This window comes from Empidonax traillii, unplaced genomic scaffold (genome assembly GCF_003031625.1).
Source record: "Empidonax traillii isolate 1590-97213 ecotype Southwest subspecies unplaced genomic scaffold, ASM303162v1 scaffold358:size917415, whole genome shotgun sequence".
NCBI lineage: Eukaryota > Metazoa > Chordata > Aves > Passeriformes > Tyrannidae > Empidonax > Empidonax traillii.
In genome coordinates this window covers 334,278-357,647 of record NW_020955551.1, presented here as the reverse complement: position 1 = coordinate 357,647, position 23,370 = coordinate 334,278, and the positions used below count along the sequence as shown (strand labels likewise).

Genomic DNA, 23,370 nt, shown 5'->3' with positions numbered 1-23,370 from the left:
TATTTGTTGCAGAAATCTTTAAATGTAGAGCGGTCTCAGTTATTGGAAGCTGGATCGCATATGTCCACACATTTCTCTTGTCAAAGATTCCCAGGCTCTTACTTCAGCTTCCAGTCATCTCACATAATTATATGAGACATCTTTTATTTTAGACTACCCATGAAATATTATTTAGTTGAGACACTTTGTTGATGCTGTACATCTACGAATGTACTTACTAATGTGATGCTTTTACATATCTCAAAAGATTAATGGCCTGGAATTACACCCCTGCTTGGTATGAACTGTCAGACTTTCTTGACATGACTAGAATTAGTTAGATTTAGAAGAGCAGCGAGCCTGGTCCATCATTTTCAGATGATGTAGTGGTAATGCATAGGATGCTCATCATAGAGTAGGATGACAGGATGCAACACCCAACAGAAAACTACAGCTGGGCATTTAGTTGAGTTTGCAATAGGCAACCTTTCAAAGAATTCTCTAATTATAATAAAACAGAGTAAAAAAAGTTGTCTTTCAGTGACCAAATAGAGATTTTTAGGTTGTCATTGCAAATAGTACAGGTGTTTTTGTGATGGTACTTTTTTGGTGTATGAAACTCTATGTAGGGAAGCCTGAAGATCAACATGCTGACAGCATGAGTCTGTGTATAAAATCTTTGCTCACAATACCTGTAAGTAAAGGCATTGCAGCTTTGCTTTTGTGGTATCCAGGTGCCAGCTGAAAAGTGAAACTCAGAGCACCTACAGCATTTGTTCTGGTGCTCCAGAAGCCCAGTGTGAGTTAATCAGCGATTTTTCACACACGACATCTAATCTATAAGTATAAATTACTTTTCACTCCTATTGTACCTTAATTGAAGTGCACCAATGTGAAACTGCAAGAGATGGAGCTTCAGTAATTCTAGCCTCAGTTAACTTTGTGTGGATTTGAGTCCTTTTCCTTGGACTGTGGATGATTCTTTGACACCTTGTGTTTATTCAAAGTATTGCTAGAAAAGTTAGAGGATATGCATATGACCAGGTATTCTCTAAGACCACTCTGAAGAGAGAGGCAGGAGTTGTGTGTATGATTTATAAATTAATGCATGTCTTTTGTGTCCTACTGTTTTGCTTAACAGCTGTGCCAAAATCCCTCAGGATTCTGCTGGGGAGGAATAGTTTAATAGCAATCATTTTTTGAGTAAATGGCAGTTACCATCTCTATAACAGCTACCCTCATCCCATCCTTGACTTTTCTTCAGCTCCCTGCTTTCAAGACACAAAATGTAGGTTGCAGCAGAGTAAAATCATAGTGAAGGAATAAAGCACCTTGCTATATGGAACAGGAAATTCAGACACAGCAGAAAGCAAAAGTTTTACTAGGAGAGGCAGGATGCTGTGTAAAAAATGAACAGGCATATGGTGATGCAGTTAATTCTTAGTTACTTCACATTTTACCAGAACTGATATATATTTACCAGAAAATTAGATTTGATGCCTCTATCCGGGCATATATGCTCTTACAGATGTTTCTGGTGTTCAGTTAATAGCAATGAAAACAGCGTAAGAATCTCACTAGCACAAGCCTGTGGATTAAAGTAGTTGTTTGCAACATATTTTTGTTACAGACCTTCCCCAGTTTTCCCTCGTGGCTCAAGATGGTCATAAAGTATGTTTGTGTTTGCTTTTAATTGATTTGCTCCTCTGAGTGATCTTTGGCCCCTGAGAAGTAGCCCACAGAGTTTGAGAGGTATAAATCAAACACCTACTATATTTCTTTGCTTTCTCACTGTTGGACAAGCCTTTTTCTCTGAGTAGGAATATATTCAGCGTCTCTGCCATCAGAAACACAAATGGCAGCTGCTGTGATGTACACCTTGATGTGCTGTAATTATGACCTGCTGCAATGTGCCTCACTTCACCATTCAAACTGAAGCTGGGTTGATGCTTTTTCTACTTACTTTTTCTTGTCAGAAGTTGTTCTTATACGCAGGGTAAGACAGCCAAACATGCAGTGACTTCAGTAGGACAAATATACCCCCAGCTTGAAGGGACAGAGCAGACTGGCATCCCTCTGGTCCCTGCAGCACAGTGTATTGCAGCAGGGAAGCAGGTGTGGATGTGATGCCACAGGTAGGTCAAGGAGTTATTCAGCCACAGAGCACCTGGAGAGAGCGTGGCGGGTTCTTATCACTGGGGTAAAAATACTGCCAGGTATTCCTGAGGATTTGTCAAGTGATAAATTGATGGTGTGCCCCAAGTGCATTTCAGAGAGCGCAGTGGACACAGATATAAATCCACATGAAAAACTGAACTCCAAGAATAATGCTGATGCCGATTAAATAAGATTGAGCTTTGCAAAAAGAGAAGGGGATAGGAAAGGCAGAGGAAGAGGGAAAGAGGGAGGATAGAGAAGGTTCATTTCTCAGGCTTTCTCAAAATTTGTTTAAATTCCCAGTGCATTTAAAGGGTCTATCTGCAGTGAGCAGGCTACAGAAGTCAGATCTGGATTATTTAAGTCTCACGTGTTGTTTAACTCCCACATTCAAAAGCAAGACAGCATTTTGTGATGATCTGGTCTGACCTCTGCGTGTACTCTACTGTTCATAAAACTTTCCTGAATTGAATCTTGTCTGAACAGTGACATATTCAGAAGGCCTCCAATACTGATTTGAGAATGCAAGTGATGACACACTGAATGGAGTTCTTCATAAATTGGTCCAATGGTTAATCTTTCTATTTATTTTCAAATAAGGAGATTTGAGCTCACATTAAATTAGCACCATAATTTCTCTGTTCTGATTGAAAGATTGCAGTTCCATATAGCTGCTAGGCTTCTAACTAGTGATTTGCATATTCAGTTTTAGGTGAAGATTTCTAACTTCCCCTTCATCAGCTCATAGAATATATATTAACATTGATTGGACCCTCATTGCAAATCTCAGCACTGAGAAGAAATATCAAAAACTGATGTCCCTCTCAATGGAACTCTTAATTAGGATTTTTTTTTTTTTAATTCCAAAGTATGGATTTTCCCTGCTAGTGAAATTAAGCCCATCTTTTCTCTCATTTACATACATAGTCAAAATTCTGAAAAACTGTGTGATATTACTGAAAACATGCACTAATGTACAGCTAGAGTGACTGTTATAAAGCAAAGAGGATTTCCAGGCCTGAGTTAGAAAAAGTGTTCTCTGGCATGTAGCAATCAATTAAAAGATGCTTTTGAAAGCTGAATCTGAACTCCATGTAGTTCTAAGTAGCTGCACATATTACTCAGCTTATTATATAGTAAAAATTTCTGAAAATATAGTGGGTAGGAAGGTCTTCAATCCCCATCTGGGCTATCTTCAGATACTGATTTTGCCAAAATCGTAAAGAAAAGGGAAAGCAGAATTTTATAGGATCAGTTTTGATCTTTAAAGCCTTCCACATTAAGAGCATTGCTATTTATTAAGTCTCCACTATAACATCTTTTTCGGGTTTGTAGCTGCTGCCTTTGGTTGTATCATCTAAAGTGAAAAGTTATGGGACATTGCATGAACGGGCAGCATATCTTAATGCCTGTTTTCTGAGCTTGCTGCTGATAATGGGGATGCTGAGAAGCCATAATAAAGGACAGATATTTGGTGCAGTGTGCCGTGGGCTGCTTGATTTTGCACATTGCACTACTTGAAGGAAGTAGGGCTGGAACAGCTGTGCACTCAATCCTAGTGAAGACAAAAATCTCTCCCTTGGGGCATCGCTTTCTTCTGCCAAGTGGGAGAGTCAAGTGTTGGATTTGGCTGTGGACTTTTCTGTTCTCTCCTGCAGTCTTCTCTTATCATTTGGGCTTTGCCTGAGTATTTTGAAAGGATTGGTCTGTGATTGATTTTTATTATTCCACACATTATCCCGTAAGATTTTGGTTTGCCCTTGCTGTCTTTTAGAAACTATTTTATTTATATTTTTGTTCAAGTTCTCAGACGGTGGTTCACAAGAGAATTGCTAGTGTAATACATAGTAACAAACTGTTCATTTCCTATGAAAACTTTGTATGCAACTTAAAAATACTTTAAACTAAAACTTGAGCTGCCCTAGAGCATGACACAGCCACGTACTAACCACTATGATTTTTACTTTGTGGAAGGCATTTAAGCAGATGTTCTCTGCTGACAGCAGAATTGCTTGTTTTTTAAAAGATGAGAATATTCATAGATATCTGCTATTTTCTATGACAAACTCCATCTCTTTTTTCCTGTAGGAAAGGAGACATTCAAATCAAAGGTGCTCCAACTGCCTCGTGTCCACCCGTGCCATAATGTCATTCATCAGTCCTTAAGGCTCACTTTCTGAAATGTGTCAGCACATATCACTCAAAATCTTGTAGGATTATTATCTGCAACTCCATTTCTGAAACTAGACTTGCCCCTCCTTTTCTTTTTTTTTCCTTTTACAGCATATCAAGAAATCAGTATTAAAGATCACGTCTAGTGGACTGACCCTATTGCTTATAGAGCTCTCAAAGTATCTCTGAGATTGTTATCAGACTTTCATTTGACTTCAGTAAAGATCATCTATAATAGGTTACTGTGGAGCTGATCTCCCTGGTGATCATCTGGGACTGGCTGTGCTGTACTTGGAGCAAGGGGTTGGCAAGCAGAGAGCAGCTGGAGCCCCTTTTATCCGAGCTCCCCACATTGGAGCCTGCCCCACACCACAACCCCGTGTGCAGGCATGGCATTGTCACAAGGATAGGACTGACACATCATTATGTTGCATAGAGAAAATACCCAAACTTGGAGAGCCTGCCCACAACTGTCCAAATGTCAAAAAAAACCACAGTGGGAAATAACCACTGACCATGTGAAGAAGAGGCAGATCTAGATTTTCAAAGCACTTTCAGACCTTTATCATCTCTTTCATGAAACTTTAAAGGCAAAGAGAGTCACTCTCTTCTCCCAGCCTTCAAAAAAAGGTAGAAGAAATTTTAATCTCAGACTGTTTCAGCATCTGCAGCATACTCAGAATTACAGAATCATAGAATGGTTTGTGTTGAGAGGAACCTTAAAGATCATCTAGTCCAACCCACCTGCCATGGTCAGGGGCACCTTCCACTACCCCAGGTTGCTCCAACTCCCATCCAGCCTGGCCTTGAACACTTCCAGGGACGGGGCATCCTCAGCTTCTCTGGGCAACCTGTGCCAGGGCCTCACCACCTTCACAGAAAATTATTTCTTCGTATATCTGGTCTAAATTCCCCCTCTTTCAGTTTGAACCCATTACTCCTTGTCCTATCACAACAGCTCCTGATGAAGAGCCCCTCTCCTGCTTCCCTAAAGTCCCTCTTCAGATACTGGAAGGGTGCCATGAGGTCTCTGTGCAACCTTCTCTTTTCTAGGTTGAACAGCTCCAACTTGTCAAAAATATCACAGTAAATTTGAGCAATTTCTCTCCTTCTGTAATAGCTGAAGATTATCCTTCTAGGATAGCAAAAACATTAGTTACATCCAGCCTTTTTTTTTTTTTTTTTTTTTTGTCATTTGAAGGACTTTGATATATCAAAGCCTGTGAAAGAGAACCTGTGTTTTGGAGAGAGCCTGAGGGTTAACCTGCTTTGGGCTACATCACACTCAGTGAAGTCATGCCAGAATACCTCTGGCAGTGGAATTAAATGCTCTGGCGTGGGGCAATTCACTTTTTTGCAGTCTGCCTCTACACTGCAAATCTGCTGTAATGCTTTAGTGCTGGCAAGTGACACCAGACTGAAACAGCTGTAAGGGACTTCTCTACCTTGCAGTGTTCAGTTGGTTTAGTCTCTCACAGGAGGAGAAATTAGGTAAAATGCAAGGAAGTGAAAACTTCTGTTGGTTCAAAGAGCCACAGGAAAGACCAGTCCTTTGGTAGGCTCCAGCTGCTTCACTGATATTAATTCAAAGGATTTAGTACCCTGGGAGAAGTGTTCAAAATTCCAACAGTAGAAGAGCGATGCTGAAAAAGGACATTGGAGTTTATACACCATCACACGCCTTTGTCCATGCAGACTTTCAAAACACCAAAGGATACAGTGACAAGTTTGTGTATTTACTGGTTCAATCCTGTAAATTGTTTGCTTTGATTAAATAATTGGGAAACTCTAAAGGCTGCTTCTGAGGCAGCAGCATTGGCTCAGGAAGTCACCATCCCTGGGGGGATTTGAAAGGTGGCACTTGGGGACATGGTTTAGTGGTGGGCTTGGCAGCACTGGGTTAATGGTCTGGAAGGTCTTTTCCAACCTAAGTGATTCTGTGATTCTGCAGTTCTATGATCTTAAACATCCAGGCAAGAGTGCATAATGATGGAGCATGATACTGTGCACATCTCACGGAGTTAAGCTAAAACCTTGCACTTCTGAAATCATTCATCTTATTGCTAATATGTATGCGGCAGAGAGCTACAGAAACAGACAAGAACTTTGCTAATGTTGCAGTCACTTTTCTGTATATTAAATAAATTTCATACAAAACTCCTGCTTGAGCAGCATTTTCAGAAGACTTGCTAATCGGATTCTCAAGCAGAGGTACATTGCAGATGTCTACAGAGGAATATTTTTCATGCACTGAATAGTTCATATTCTCCTACATCTTTCTTATGGGAGTTCCTAGTCCTTTTAGTCACTTTACTCCTTATCCATGACTAAAATATGCTGTTAATATTAGGATGTGCTGGCCAGCAAAGCAAAGAGCAGGATTCTCTGCTTCATGAATATCACATATACATTAATGTTCACGGTGCTGCTGCTCATACAATTCCTTCAGGTTAGTTAGCTGATGTGAATTCTACAGAGATGGCTAAGATGAAAACAAATGTGCTCTTTAAGCTTAACCATCTCTCTTAAAAATTCCTATTTTGCTCACATTCCTATCTGAGTAGGTATAGTTTAAAGGGCAGCAGAAAATTTCTGTACATGGCAATTACCATTCAGTAGCAATAGATGGTGTCCAACTAAAGTCCTAAGCGAGGAATTTGTGATCCAGAGGGAATAATAAATTCTTCCCTCAAAATACGCCCTGAATTCTTCCAGTATGCGTTGGTGCATTTATACCCATACAATTTAACATTTTCTTTTAACAAAATAAAAGATGGCATTTGATTGCACAGGGAATTGGAACTGGAAATCCAGTTATTATAACACATGCCTAAGCAGGTGGGGAATATTAAAGGTCGTAAGTGTTACTGCTTTCAGAGACACAGCACTTGGAAAAACCCCTTTAAGCATATCAGACCAGTCTTTATACACTCTTATTTTTAAAGTAGCATTTGTTGCTGTGCATCTTCTCACAGGCAGATTTGTTTTTTTTTTTGTCCAACAAGGCATTCTGCCCCTTACCTTAGGAAAAATTCCGTCTTGGCCTTCCCTTCTGCATTAATATGAATGTTCAAATTAGGCCAGAGCTGAAAGTAATTCAAACTAGTAATGTTTTCAACTACATATTTTAAGTTTCCCAAGTCCATTATTTTATTTACTCTTCAAAAATGCTGGAATCATATTAGAAAAAGATTTATCTGAATGGCAAGCAGAAATCATTACCCAGACAGATAAGCCTATAAAGCATTAAAATTTATCTTAATAAAAAATACAGAACCTGGTTGTGGCACTCTCTGCATATTTGTCTAACAGACATGTAACAGAGAAATGGTCCAAATGGGCTTAATAAATCTCTTTCTTAAACTCACAAAAGACCACATCCTCACTTCCATAATTCTATTAGAGTCTGCTCCTCTGGAGGAGATAAAACAAGAGATAACCTCTCCATACAGAATATAAAATAGCAATTGTTCAGCTGATGATTGGAATATTTCCAGTAGAAGGACTTAATTATGGAACAAAATTAGCTCAATCTGACCTTTTTAGAGAATAATGCAAAACTAAGTTTTTTTGAGAATGTCTTCCTGGAATAACTAAAATAAGGAATAATTTACTTCCCTTTTTTTACAAGGCCAAAAGGTGGCAGAAAATGATAGCAGTGTTCTTAGTGAGATGACAATCCAAGGATAATAATAAGACAGTATTTGCAGAAAGAGATAATATATTTTAATAGACTAGCTGATGCAGTTAAAAACAGACAAGCTTTCAGACACACAAGCTCTTTTCAGCGAGAGCAGGTTCCCCTCTGTGACTCAAAATTGGGAGCTTAATAACTAGATAGTGTGATGATTGTGTCATAGGAATGCATTGAAATGCATGGTATCTGTATTAATTACATACTGAAAGCTCCTCTTGGGATAAAGACAAAGGATATTGTTCCAATCTCCATTTTATCTAAGTGATAAATAGGGATAAGTACCTGTACCCACAGACTGACAGGCTGGATACAATGCTATGTGTTAAAGCATTTCTCTACAGGTGTTTAGCTCGATGGGTTTATCTGTATTGAGGCACTCCTCACTAGTTTAAAATAAATAAATAAATAAATAAAAAATAAATAAAAAAACCCACCACAAACTGGAAAGAAAAACCTCATCTGTTTTATCAGTCCTATGTCTGATTTCATGACATTCTGAATTTTCCTAAGCCATGCTGATACCACTGCATACGGGAAAAAAAAGGCACGAACAGGTGGTGATATTAACAGGCTTCTTATGGTTCTGAAAAATGAGATAGAAATGTTTCATGTCATGAAAGTCAACATCAATCATCATCCATCTTGTGCAGATATGGAAGTCAGCCAGTGTGGTTCTTGCTGAGGAGGCGTGAGATATTTCTTTTGCATCAGAGCTGTTGCTCTGGACACAAGTCATAATTTGTTTAATATAGATGAATGAGGAGAATATTACTAATAGTGCCTTTTTCTTTTCTTTTTTTTTTTTTTTTTTTTTTTTAACTAAACTGAAAGCTCCCCCTCCTGGCACGTTCCCTGAACTGAATGCAACTTTCCTGATGTCTACTTTTAGCAACAGAAGATATTTAATCTAAAGTCTTATCGCAAAGATTCTTTAAAAGTAGCATATTTATGCTTTCCCAAGGATTTCACATTTCCCCACCCAGCTTCAGGACTTGATGTGAACTCATTTAACACCAGGGGTTTGCCCTAAGGCTTTACCTGTAATTTTAATCTGTTGCTTTTCAAGGCAAAGACTTATTTATTTCCACTTCGCTGCAGAGAGTAAAGAAAATAACCTTTTCAGAAAGTTTGAGTGTTTGCATTTGCGTTCCTTCAGGGCAATTGCTGTATCTCAGCTATAACCCCACCATCTATTTTCCTAATAAATGTCTTGGAATCATTCTGAGAAATCTACAGGATTTCTTTGAACCAATGCTGCAGCTGTGCTGAGAGCAGATCCTGACCAGGCTGAGGGAATCTGCAAGCCAGGGAAATGGAAAAAAGAAAATAGGGACCCGTTTGTGTCACAGTTTTGGTAACTTCTGTAACTACTCTCATCTCATTGCTGCCTGTGTTTTGAGGAGCACTCGTGGCTATCATTCCTGTAATCCCTTAAATCGGTCACTTATGTGTTGAATATGATAAACTGATTTGTCACTGATTTTCCACAGCCCTATACTTATGCAAAGAAAGGGGAAGACTCTCCCAGCATGTGTAGGCACAGGATTCTGTAGTTCCCATAAATTCCTACATTTTAATTTTCTTGCAGTCCCTGGTGCCATTCCTCAATTCCAAGCGGGCTGACAAAGGCAGTGAGACTGGTTAGGGAACTTTCATTAGATTTGCTATCATGTTCAAAGGCATCATCTCTCTGTGTCCTTAAAAACTATTTATGGGGGACAACATTTTAGTGGAGCCTGAAGAGAAGAATGAATACTTCTGGAAGGATTGTATAGGGACCATGCTTTCCCACAGGCATTCACACCAACCCTCTGGCTTTCCACAAAGGAAAATAAAGGAGAGTGAAGCAGAGTAAAATGACATCATAATAATCTCAACTCTGTGCTAAGCTGTAATAGTAAAATAAGAATGAATTTATTAATTGCAATTATGACTTCCTTTCTGGGCTTTCCCTGAATAACAAGGTGGTATTTTCTTCTATGGTAGTAGTGTTGCTTTGCTTTATATGCAGTTAAATAGTAAATATAGCAGGTTTTAGTTGTAGAATAGTGGTTATTTTAAAGGAGTAACAATTTACTATGGCTACAGTGAATGAAGTATGTCCATTAGACTTGGTACATTAGGTCTGGAAGTGGGAGAACTGCTGGCCTGGCACCCTGTGCCACTTTCCTGTTCCCTCTCCATGATGGCAAAAATCAGGATTGGCTATACAAGAAAGGCTTCTTGCCCAAAATGGAGTAGGGCTCAGCTACTGAGGCAGTGAGGCCAGTTGGCTTTCAGCACAGTTTACAGCAGAGAAGGGCTGTTAGTATAAATGTTTACACATAGGACAGAATAGCAAATGCAAACTTTGAAGTCAAATCAGAGTTATAAAGTAACAAATGACGTGTCCATTGTATCTATGAATATTGGTATAGGCTGCACCTATCTGTATTCTTGTTAAATCCTTACTTTATAGATGTATGTTCACACGTGTCTTGTTAGAAATGTCTCAAAAGCTGCTTTTATTGTCATAATGAAACAGTAGGACTCCTTTGAGAGCTATTTGTCTGCAAAACTACTGTAAACTTCTTTTGAGTAGGCTGTCTGCACTCAAGAGAGTTAAATCAGTAGAACTTTGACGAGATTAGAAGACCCACTGATATCTAATTAATGTGGAAATAATTGTTGTAATGGTTGCATTTCTCTACAAAGCATGTACTGAAAAACAGTTACACGATTTAGGGAGCATTAAATCAGTTTGATATGCAAATGAAGGTATGGACTACTTCATAATGCTGGTATTATTTAAACATTTGTTTATTAAATGGAGAAAATTGGAAATGTCGACAAATGGGGTCCAAAAGCGATGTCTTTGATCAACAGAGACTTTCTTCAAAGTTTTTACTGTACCCCTTTTGGAGTCAGTAGGCTCTAATGACAAGAGTAACAGCAGTCCTAAATGTGAGGGTACTGCTGGGAGTAAAGTGTGAAACAGTTTATGTTTCCCTGCACCTCACACATTCCACAGCTTTTTCTCCAGCAGGAATAAAAGGGAGCAACTGTAGTGCTCTCCAGATTACCCCTGAGCTCCTATCTTTCTGCTGTTAAGGGGTCATGGAAACAACTTAAATTGTCTTTATACATTTAATGTAGATTCAATTAACTCAGGTTAATGACTATGGGATGGAGCTCGGGGACTTGAGAGCTGCTCTCATTGTTCAACCTGGCTTGTCCTGTGACATGAGCTGCATTTTTGGGTGGAGAAAAAAGTAAAAGACCGTGCGTTGCCAAGATATGACCAAACAGAGTCTTCAGGGAAGGATAATCACTGCCTTTCAGGCAATGTGCAAAGCTCATGGCTGCATCCAAGTACAGAAGTGCAACACAGAGCTGACCAAATCCATACAAAGCAACTGCATTTTATCTGTTTGCTAAACCTTTACTCTTAAACTTAGTACAATCAACACAAAGTCTTTGGGATTAATATGTTGTAACCTGTTAAGATTCAGTATTTTGCCTGGGATCTTCATCTTCCCCGCATTAATACATCATGGCCAAAGGAGTGAATACAGAATAATTTGGCTTCAGAAACAGTGTAAAATCACAACTTTTTCCCAGGTAATATGGAAAATTATGTAGTTCCGTGATATTCAACAGCACGTACTTTTGAAATCTTACTTGGAAGACTTAAACAGGATTACTCAGAGGAGCACTTGCTAACCCTTTCTTTTTTCATTTCTGTTCACAGGATTTCTGAGCACTGGGGACCAAGCAGCAAAAGGAAACTATGGCCTCCTTGATCTAATTCAAGCTTTGCGATGGACTAGTGAAAATATTGGGTTCTTTGGTGGTGACCCATTAAGAATAACTGTTTTTGGATCTGGTGCAGGCGGTTCATGCGTCAATCTGTTGACTTTATCCCATTATTCTGAAGGTAACCGTTGGAGCAATTCAACCAAAGGTATTATGCAGGTTGCAAATTTTGACAATTTTGGTGTCTGCATGCCACCACCATTAGTACTATGTGATGTTCTGTATATTCTCTTTGTTCCTATAAACTGTTGAGTTCAGCTCAATATTAAGAAAACTTTTTAAAGGCTGTACAAGCCTCCTTCTCCCTCAGCTCTTCTGTGCATGTTTAAATTTTGGGTCACTTTCTTCTTTTTCCTGTGGAGCTTTGTAGAAGCACTTTATACCAGACTTTTGAACAGCGTTTTCTTGGTGCATCGTTTTTGTCTCTCTTCTTTCCTACCTAAGGGTGTCCTTTTTGGAAAACCAGTCAGTCATGCTCACAGTAGATGAGGTCGTCTTTATTCAGGCAGTTGTGAAAGGCGTGTTTAGTTTCTCCTGAGGAGCAGAATTTGAAGAAAAATAAAATGACACAGTTTCTCTTTCCAGGCTAACAGCTGAAATGCTTAAAACTATTATTTTGTGTGAAGGAAACAAGTACCTAGTTCAGAAATCTTTTGTCTGAAACTGCATGAACTTCACTTGCTGTCATCTAATAAAAGAATGGTTGAATGTTTTGCATGCATGATCCAAAATTGTCAAAGCATCCAAGTTGCAAATGGATTTTCTTCTATATGGTTTTTTCCTATTCCATAACTAACACCTTTTCTCTCTAGTCGAGGCAGACAGCAGGAAATTAAAAACATGCTGGTTGAGGCACCCAATTTTTTTTCTATGATTTTTGCACCACAGTTTCACACAGTTTCTCTCATTTGCATGGCTCTTGCTTATTGATCACATTACTTTTGTCTCACTGTTTTCAGATATTTTTATCTGTATTGTTTAGTTTTACCAGGGACATCACACTGTGCCCTGTGCATATAATCCTCCCCTAATTTCTATTGCTGTATCTCCATGGGGGACTAATTGGCCAGTCATAAAAACATAATTCCACTGACATTCAAAGAGCTGCATTTACCCAAAGTCATGGTGCTGATCCCACTGAGGTCAGTAGAAGTGACAGATTCTTTAGATCACTCTGTTACACTATTTTAAATGAGAGAAAAATACAAGTTTTACAAGAAAATTCAAGTGGAAAATAAGACCATGGTCTGAATTTTAGTCTACTTCCGCAATTTTTTTTTAACAAAATCTTTTTTTTTTTCTATAACTACCTGCACTTAAATAGAAGATATTTATAAGCTGACCTATAAGAACAAGATTTAAGCATTACTTCATCACAGTGTAACCTGAAGGTCATACTGCACCATCTTCTTTTATCAGAACACTCAAAACCAACTTTCTTACCAAGGATTGAGTTTCAGGTGGAATGAGGAGACCTGGTTCATCCTCCCCAAATTTTACATGATGATAATATTGATCTTCTTGAAATAACATGGCATTAATGAGAAATCCCATATTTACAGTACCTGGACAGTCATGTGTTTCCTCTTAGAAGCAAATGTTACCGTGTCATATGGCAACACCTGGCCAGGATTCTGACAGGAGCAGAATTTGTTTGGGGAAACTGATGCAGCAAATTGCCAACATAACAGAGCATTTGGGAGGGGAATTGAAGAAGCCTCAGTAAAAGTAAATTTTTGAGGCTTTCTTTTGTAAGAAAGCAAACCCATGCTTTGTTCAAATTTGGATTAAACAGAACAATGTGCCAGAGCCCCATGTATGTTATGTTTGTTTTAGAGGTGGTTAGAACTGCCATTAAAAAAAAAAAAAGAAAAAGAAATTGGTCAGTTTCAAATAAGAAAAGTTATTTCAAGTATTTAAACATCTTCGGATATTCTAACATTTCCAAACTCCCTTTTATTTCGTGTTTTTTTGTTCCATGTTCACATTTGAAAACTGGAGAAGGACTTTTTGCAAGAGGACAAGTGGTGAATGGCTTCACACTGACAGAGTTAGATCAGATATTAGGAAAAATTCTTCCCTGTGGGGGTGGTGACTGGCACAGGTTGGACAGAGAAGCTGTGACTGCCCCATCCCTGGAATTGTTCAAGGTCAGGTTGGACAGGGCTTGGAGCAACCTGGGCCAGTGGAAGGTGTCCCTGCCCAGGGCAGGGAGTTGGAACAAGGAGATCTTTAAGGTCCCCTCCAACCCACGCCATTCTATGATTATCAACCAGTCTGTTTGATAATCTGTAAATTTGGATGCTCTCTTTTCTCATAATTTCTCTTTGAAAGATTCCCTTGGCAGCTGAGGGGAGGAATTCAGCCTATTTCAAGATGGTGCTGTTTGTAGCCACCCACCTGCAAGTGGGCAGAAAGAACAGCACTCATCTTCAGAAAGTGCTCTGAAAGTACAGATGGATATATGCAAATTGTTATTATTTATTTTGGTGATGCTTTGAATAGGAGTCACAAAGTGCTATGGTCCATTGAACATTTAAATCTTCTTTCCATCAGTCTGAAGCCCATAAGAGATAATAACCATGCACATTATCAGATAAAAATGTAGTTCTCCATCCTGTGAGGTACAAATTTCTTCCAGGAATTATGTCACAGAATGAAAATAATTTTTTATACCATTGTTCATTTTTCACCAACATGGTTTGAGTGGAGGAATATTTCTCTAATCATTCCTCAGCAGAAGGAGGGATGTTTAGTTTCCCTTCCTCAGAAAGCTTTGTGGCCAGAGGCCCTGACCACTTTTTAATCCAGCATTTGATGTTTATGTAGCACTTAGCAAGCCATAGTGTTTATATCAGCATTTTCTTACACTTAGCTTACCCTTTCTGTCCTTGTTCATGCATACTTAATAAAGCAATAAAAATAGATTTACAAAAGATGCAAAAAAACCCCACACATTATGAAGTATCATGGAATACATATTTTTTTTAAATTCAGCTTTGTCATTTAGTTACATTTATTACAATGCCTGGATCCTCTGTGGTAATTCCACTGACTTTGAGCTGATTTATGCTAGCTCAATATCTGACCTTATAAACATGCAAATATATTTTTAGCTGTTTTATAGCTCAAGTTCATTCTTATTTTTACTCATGTCATGCAAGGAAGTAATATCTTGGATATGACTTCTCATAAATTTAAGGAGAGGCTGGAGTTTAGATATTTCAGTCTCTACACCTATCTTATTTTAAGACTTTTGGATTTGGATCTAATACAATCTGGAATGATTTAAAAATTCCTCAGAAGCTTGTAAAATGTTTGCTGCCAGCAACAGATTCCAGCTAACTTGTGAGTGCACAGGGTCTGATGCTGCAGTGGAGGCTGTGAAAGCACGGCTATGATTGGATTTAGAGGCTATGGAAGTTTTCTATCAATAGAAATATGTTACTTATCAAAGTAAAAGCCATCTTGTGCCTTATTGGAATACATTTCTGAAGTAAGCTGAGCACCTTCACTCCAGTTCCTTTAGTGGGAGTATCCAGGTATTCATCAAGCATTGGAACAAAAATGCATTCTTAGGAAAATTAAGTGAGTGGGGCCAGGTGTCACTTCCAGTCCTTAAGTAACTCTCCCAGAGTCAGTGGAATGACTCCAGGTGCTATCAGCATAAGTCAAACAAAATTCTGACCCATATATCTTAAATCAGCCTAGAATGCTATAGCCATTTTGTATTATCCACAGTGAACTATAGGAGGCAGGGTCCAGTGTAAAATATTTTTCCAGTAGTTTGTGCAAAAGATGTACTACTGAGATTGACTTTAATGAAAATAAATTAAAAAACCAACCAAACACACAAAAAAACCCCAAACAAAAACCCAAACAAACAAAAACCACAACAAACAAACAAAAAAACCAAAACCAAAAAACCCACACACACCACCACAAACAGCCAAACAAAAAACCTAGAAAGGTCCCAGTTACCTAAATATAGCCTAAGTTTCTGAGCATTATTTTGCTCAAGGTTCAGACTCATAATCTCTTTCAGACACCAACTTACCCTCCCCAAATGGAGTGGGAAAAGTCCAAGCCCCGACACAAAGAGAACACAAGAAGAGTGCACAGTAAGGATGGAGTTTTGATTGCATTAAACCCATTAGCAAAAAAATTAGTTTGATTAATTGGCTGTCGGGGCTGAGGCTCTCCTCCATGATATGTTTTAAAAATGCTTAGAGAAGGGAGAATTAAAAAAGGAAACGTCAATTTCAACATATTTTGTTATTTCTGTGGGTAGAATTTTTGGGCCAGAGTGCTAGTTAAACCAGCATAAATTCAAATTAATTGCCCTGCAGTCTTTGGGATTTATTGCAAGTTGATATGCAGTGCTGGATCATTCTCTCTCCCCTAAATGAATACCTGAACATATGTTTAAATCTCTAAATTACAAAGCTAAATAGTGTAAAATATATCATTTCCCTTTTTATGTAAGTGTGATCAATACAAACCTGTATTTAAAAAGCTCCTTACAAGAAAGGATTTTGACTTAGACACTTATAAATTTAATAGCTGCCTAGTACCTTCTCATCTGTTCCTCCAGAATATAGACTTTTGAAATTACAGAAAATTCAAAAGCACATCTCAAACCAGGTTTAATCTCAAACAAAACATAAAGAAGTGTCTTAGGTTTTTTTAACATATCGTTGTATGCATGCAACTTCAGCCCATTTCAGAGACCTGTTGGCTTTTCCTCCAAGCTATAAATTGCTTTAAGTTTAGGGATTTCTTTCAAGCTGTTAGTGTTGTCCTGCATAAGGTAATGCCACTTCTTTTTTACTGCCTGAGTTTCTTTTGAAAATCTGTTCCTCAGCTGGACTATATTGAGGTAGAATCATTTGCTTCAGCACATATTGCATTTATTTTGTGCACATTACCTGTAGGTACAACAGCAGTCAGAACCCATGTATTTAAGTGCTATTAAGGTTCAGGTATCTCTTCTGTTGAAGTTTTCTGTTGTTTCAAAGAGCTCCTTTGAATCTTTCAAGTCTGTGGCTGTTTCAAGGTCACTTCAGTAGTTTTCAAATATTTCTCCCCACAGGACTTTTTCAAAGAGCAATAGCTCAAAGTGGAACAGCTCTCTCCAGCTGGGCAGTTAGTTTTCAGCCTGCAAAATACGCCAGGATGTTGGCTACAAAAGTTGGTTGCAACATGTCAGACACTGTAGAACTGGTAGAATGTCTACAGAAGAAGCCTTATAGAGAACTTGTCGACCAGGACATTCAACCAGCAAGATACCACATAGCCTTCGGACCGGTGATAGATGGAGATGTGATACCAGATGATCCTCAGATCCTGATGGAACAAGGAGAATTCCTCAACTACGACATCATGCTGGGAGTTAACCAAGGGGAAGGGTTAAAATTTGTCGAAAATATCGTGGATAGCGAAGATGGCATATCGGCCAGCGATTTTGACTTTGCAGTTTCTAACTTTGTCGATAACTTATACGGATACCCAGAAGGCAAAGATATACTGAGGGAAACTATTAAATTTATGTACACGGACTGGGCGGATCGACACAATCCTGAGACCAGAAGGAAAACGCTGCTGGCTTTGTTTACTGATCACCAGTGGGTTGCACCAGCAGTGGCCACAGCAGATCTTCACTCGAATTTTGGATCGCCTACATACTTCTATGCCTTCTACCATCATTGCCAGACAGATCAGGTACCTGCATGGGCTGATGCAGCCCACGGAGATGAGGTTCCTTACGTACTAGGAATCCCCATGATTGGTCCTACTGAATTATTTCCTTGCAATTTCTCCAAAAATGATGTCATGCTAAGTGCGGTGGTGATGACGTACTGGACAAACTTTGCAAAGACTGGGTGAGTACCAAATAATGAATGGTCTTGTGTGCAAACTGAGGATGGAATGATGCAGTGCTTTCCAATGTTTATCTCCCTTGGGTATGCCTCTGTACTTATAGGATGAATAAGGGATTAAGAATTGGGGTGGATATTTATGTTTATTGTAATATCCCTCAGCTCACTTACATATTCTGGCAAAAAGAGGGAATAATATCTTTGTGGACATTCTGTGTGAAGAAATTTTTAAAAATGCACAAGTATAACTAAGGGAACCCCACAAAGGTGTATAATTAAGCGTTTAACATATGTGTATGGTTAAATATAGTTTTATTACTAACTGACTTCACCCCAACACTGATGTTTTCATCCCATGAGACATAAAATTATGCACATATTGCATCAAATATAATGCATCTTATTTTAAGAGCAGAGTTTGTCTTAAATTGATGTTTCTGACTATCAAATATGTGGCTTTCAATTTGGAAAGTGTTGTCATTTTCATTAATTCTTCTTTCACTGGAAGCTCAAAACACTTTGTTACCTTTGATCATAGTTATTTTTGAGTTTTTGTTGCACTGAGTTGTGCTCTGCCATGATCTTTACCCCTGGAAGGCCACAGAAGCTGAATATAAAAGGAAATGCTGAGCTCTACGAGCTTTATGTTGATAAAAAAGAAAAACAAATCTTAAAGTCCTCTCACACTTGTCTCATCATTTGTCCACATCACCACACTGGTGGCAATCTGTCCTCAGCAGCACAAGAGCTCAATGTGAGACAGACACTAACATTTTGGGGAACTAGGAGAGTCGCTGAAGTCTGAGTAAAAGAAGGGTTCATTTGCATAATGCTGTTTCTAATCAAGATTATTAAGGCCTCTAATTTTAGGGAGTAGCACTCTGCTCTGTCCAAAGGCAGATTTAAACATTTAGTATAAAATCTTAATTATGTTAATTTTATAATTCTGTTTGAAATGCTTTGTAACATTGGAGATCTCTCTCTCTTTTTTTTTTTTTTCAGTGACCCAAATCAACCAGTGCCGCAAGATACAAAATTCATCCATACGAAACCAAATCGTTTTGAAGAAGTAGCATGGACCAGATATTCTCAGAAAGACCAGCTCTATCTTCACATTGGATTAAAACCACGAGTTAAAGAACACTATAGGGCAAACAAAGTGAACTTGTGGTTGGAACTGGTACCTCATCTGCACAATCTTAACGACATTTCACAGTATACCTCTACCACAACTAAAGTGCCATCGACTGATAATACTTTCAGACCAACAAGGAAAAATTCTGTTTCAGTTACTTCAGCCTTTCCTACAGCCAAACAAGATGATCCTAAACAACAACCAAGCCCATTTTCGGTGGATCAAAGGGACTATTCAACAGAATTGAGCGTTACTATCGCGGTTGGCGCATCTTTGCTGTTCCTGAACATTTTGGCCTTCGCAGCATTGTACTACAAAAAGGACAAGCGGAGACACGACGTCCACAGGAGATGTAGCCCACAACGTACCACTACCAATGATCTCACCCATGCACAAGAAGAGGAGATAATGTCCCTCCAAATGAAGCACACTGACTTGGATCATGAATGTGAGTCCATCCATCCACATGAGGTGGTTCTCAGGACCGCCTGTCCCCCAGACTACACGCTAGCTATGAGAAGGTCTCCTGATGATATTCCCTTAATGACACCCAACACCATCACAATGATCCCCAACACTATACCAGGGATTCAACCCCTACACACATTCAACACGTTCACCGGAGGACAGAACAATACTCTGCCCCATCCTCATCCCCACCCCCATTCACACTCAACAACCAGGGTATAGCCAGACAAGACGAAACAAACTTTATTTTTTGATGGATTACAGTAGGTGATATTACTGAAGATTACTTGGCTTTCAACCTACAAGACTCTTACTATTTAAATATGGAGGAATATTATGTGAATATACATATCAAGAACTTTTGGGGTTTTGGAAAAAATGAATTGTACATATATCAAATGAACTTAAGAAACAAACAAAACAAAAGGAAACAAACAAACAAACAAAACAAAACAAAAAAAACTAACTGTTTGCAATTGCTTGAAGCAGTTGTCCTGAATGATACTTTTTCATTCACATTCAAGTATTAATTTTTTGAAGATTTAAGTTACATAATGGAATTAGGCATGTGCAACACAAACAGGAAAGAACTATGACTGAAAATTTTAAAAACCTATAAATATGCACAAGGGACACACTAATGGAATGTCAGATAATTTTCACCAATTTTTATTTGGACCTGTTTTCTTGTGTAGACCATATTTACATATTTGAATAAGTACACAAAGCACCAATGCTGTTAAGGCCTTAGAAAGGGGCTCATGCTGAAATCTGCCAGTCAAAGAAGTTTTACAGCCTGGCAGGTACAACATTATCACATAAGTGCTGTCAGTATAAAAGTTGTGGGAATAAAGGAAACTGGATATTTTTAGCACGATGTGCATGATAATTTATATGCTTGGTGGCTGTGCTGCTGATTAAGCCGTAATTAAAATTCTTCTCATCCCATTGGAGTTTTTAATAGAAGCTTTCTCCATCAATTGGCACAACCTAAAGAAGTTTTTTGAAGGGGCAAAAGTAATTACAGTAAAATATTTCATGGTAGCTTCAGAAAGAAAAGGAATTGCAAGAGTTCTTAAAGGTATTTATGGCATTCTAAGTATACAGTGGTGGCCCATCACTGATACGAATCCCAGACAAAAAATGTGTATTATTAACTTTTTTCCTTTCCACCTAAATAATTTCTAACTTTTAAATAACTAAAACTTAAATGGAATCTCCTTTGAAGAGTGATTTATAATTTGCTGTGATTTAGTTATATTTAGTTCAAATTGATAAGGTAAAGTGTGTCCAAAAAATTTAATTGCAACAACATTTTGCCATATAAAAATGCCCCAATATTACAGCTCTGATTACACCTTTCAGTTTATTGTTTCAACTCATGTTGCATGTAACAAAGTTTACTTATAATACTTTAAAATAATGTTAATTCCTTTTTTGCTACACATTAGCTTTTCCATTCCAATGAATTCTCTAGACCAGATGGCAAGAGCGTAGAAAAGGAGGGTACGTAAGAATGGGGAGAGAGCCAACACCTGGAAATCTAAAAATCTGAATACTACATATGTTTGTGTGAGTTGAAGTGAATGTTCTAAAATCACAAGAAATTTTTTCATTCCCCTGTTGCTTTCCAGTAATTCTATACCACGGTCGTTTCAAAATGTTTGTATATGTAATCAGATGTACATTTATATAAAAGAAATAATTGAGATGGACTTAAGAGCACATCCCTGATAAATACTTTCTCTCTTACCTGTACTATATTTCTATTAGACTAAAGTTATGTGATTTTTTTTTACATTTTTTCAAATTACTAGCAATTTTGATAGTTTGTAAGATAATGCGAAGAACTTTCTCTGACAAACTAACTGCAGTAACAGAAACATTTCTTTTCAGTTACTCTTTTTCAAGAATGAAAGCTTATTACACACAAAAATTGTATACTACTTGATGGAAAATTACTTTGTATTTCTTGGCCATATTACTGGTCACTGAGTGAAATAAAGATAATCTGGATAACGAATATTATTCCAATGTTAAGAGACCTGATCTTTGCTCATTAAAGAGCTAAAATGTTTATTGCTGTTTTGTCATTTTTTAATGAAGTAATGGTAACTGTCTCAAATAAAGAGTAATATCTTAAGACCAGTCTGGTTCTTGAAGACATGAAAATGCCTTCTACAACTAATACAACTACATATTTTTTGGTCAGCCCCACCTACAACCATTTCTTACAGAAATATTGATATTGTGACTGTATGGTGTCATAATATCACATGTAAATCTCCCCTAGATTTCAGGGATGAGTTAAAAATAGAATATCAACACCAAAAAAAAAAAAAAGCCAAGGAACAGGTCTAATAGAAATAAATCTGGAGTGTTCCATGACAGGGAAAAAAAAAATCACCTGGGTTTTATTTGAGTGATTGAACTTTTATAAAAGGACTGCTGGGAAATTTAGAGCATGTTTGCTAACATGGAGCACGGACATCAAAAACTGAGCAGAAACCAAAATAAAGTACTGCAATTTCAGTTATTTTATTCACCTATTAAAAAAAGGAAAGAAAGAAAAAAAAGAAACCCATGTACTTAATTAGTACTTGTTACAGTCCCCAGTTTAAATTAAGGACTATTTGTAGGAGCATAAGAAATAGTCTTCAAAATCCAGAGCGGTCTGTGTGCAATTTCTGCCTGATGTGGTTGTGCTTTTAGACTGTGACCTGCCAATGTAAACCAATAAAAAGAATTGTCTGCCATCTGATAATTATTGTTTAATAAGAAGATTGTATTTTGCTATGTTGATGAAACAAAACAAAAAAAATACAAAAATATTGATGGCCATAAAACAAGATATTAATGAAATATGATTTTATGTGCTTTTCTTAACTTTATCAAAACCAAAATAACTTTCTACTATAGTTTATTTGTGGCCATATATCTATATATCTCTCTATATACAGTATCTGGTAATTGTTTACTTTTATTAGTTACAAAATAAATGATTTAGGTAAACCAAGCATGACACTACACTTTATTTCTGTCAGCCAATAGTATTTAAAATGTGAAAGATGGAAGCAACAACACAAATTTTGTCACTCCTTTTTGGAGGAAAAAAAAGTCCGTTCCTGTGATGCAGATACTGTGAATGATATTTTAGTGGCTACTTTATAATGACATTACAGCAGCTGGCTTTCCAAAAGTAAGATGGGTGTCCCACATTTTAATACAACATTAAGAAAGATCAAGAGAAGTTTTAACGCTGAAATGAAAATATAGGAAATGGTTTTGGAATATCTTCATTATGCCTCATGAAATATAAATTTGTTATTTTCAAAGTATTTATCTGTTTGATTTGTTTTCCACGGTATCCTACAAGAAAGCAAAACTGAGTGTGATATTTAATTTCTTGTATCATCCTTGGACCAGATTTCCAATAAAATTAGGATATCAGTCAGTCTTTGGAAGTTCAGTAAAAATATTAAAAAGCCTGCATTTATTGCTTTCACACTTTTGTAAATATGTTTGCAGACCTTTTTAAGAAAATGTATTCTACCATTTTGAGGAAAAAAAAAATAACAATGGAATCATTGTCTCGTTTATCTATTAAAATTACAGGCAATATAATGTGCTGTGCTGACATTTCTAGGAGAAATAAAACCTATAAAAACACATTTCTCTCAATGGTATCTCAGTTGGTTATACCTGGTATTCTCCACATGTGGAAGACTTGGAAGGCATGGATGAACTTCCTGAGTATAATCTCCCATTGGAAAATGTAGGTTTTTTTGTTATCTGTACTAAACATGGATTCCTATATCACAAGTCTTTTAATTATAGGATATTTTTTCTTACTCAAACATCCTGAAAACCAGATGAATAGGGGTCTAACAAAGAAACATGTTACAGCTTTGAAGACCCCACTGCACAGGAGGTGTTGGAATTTCATCTTCATCAGAAGATGAAACAGCTGACTTCACAGGAAGCTGTCAAACATCATGGCATACCTTTGATGTTTGTAAGTTGTTGGTTTTTTTCCTGTCATGTTAGTTTAAAATATTGGCCTTTCCCCTCCCTTTTTTTTTTTTTTT

The 23,370-nt window shown here is 37.6% G+C and overlaps 1 protein-coding gene across 6 annotated transcripts in view; it reads left to right on the top strand.

The window, feature by feature from the left end:
* Positions 1 to 22,893, top strand: part of NLGN1 (neuroligin 1) — a 319,786-nt gene extending 296,893 nt beyond the window's left edge. For 3 of the 6 annotated variants that reach the window (XM_027892570.1, XM_027892568.1, XM_027892566.1), the window contains 3 exons: positions 11,736 to 11,921; positions 16,893 to 17,682; positions 18,682 to 22,893. In XM_027892570.1, the coding sequence (XP_027748371.1) occupies positions 11,736 to 11,921; positions 16,893 to 17,682; positions 18,682 to 19,504 (1,799 nt within the window). In that variant the 3' untranslated portion in view covers positions 19,505 to 22,893. Of the gene's footprint in view, positions 1 to 11,735; positions 11,949 to 16,892; positions 17,683 to 18,681 lie in introns of all 6 variants that reach the window. The other 3 variants (XM_027892565.1, XM_027892569.1, XM_027892567.1) reach the window with 1 other exon arrangement.
* Positions 22,894 to 23,370: the final 477 nt, after the last annotated feature.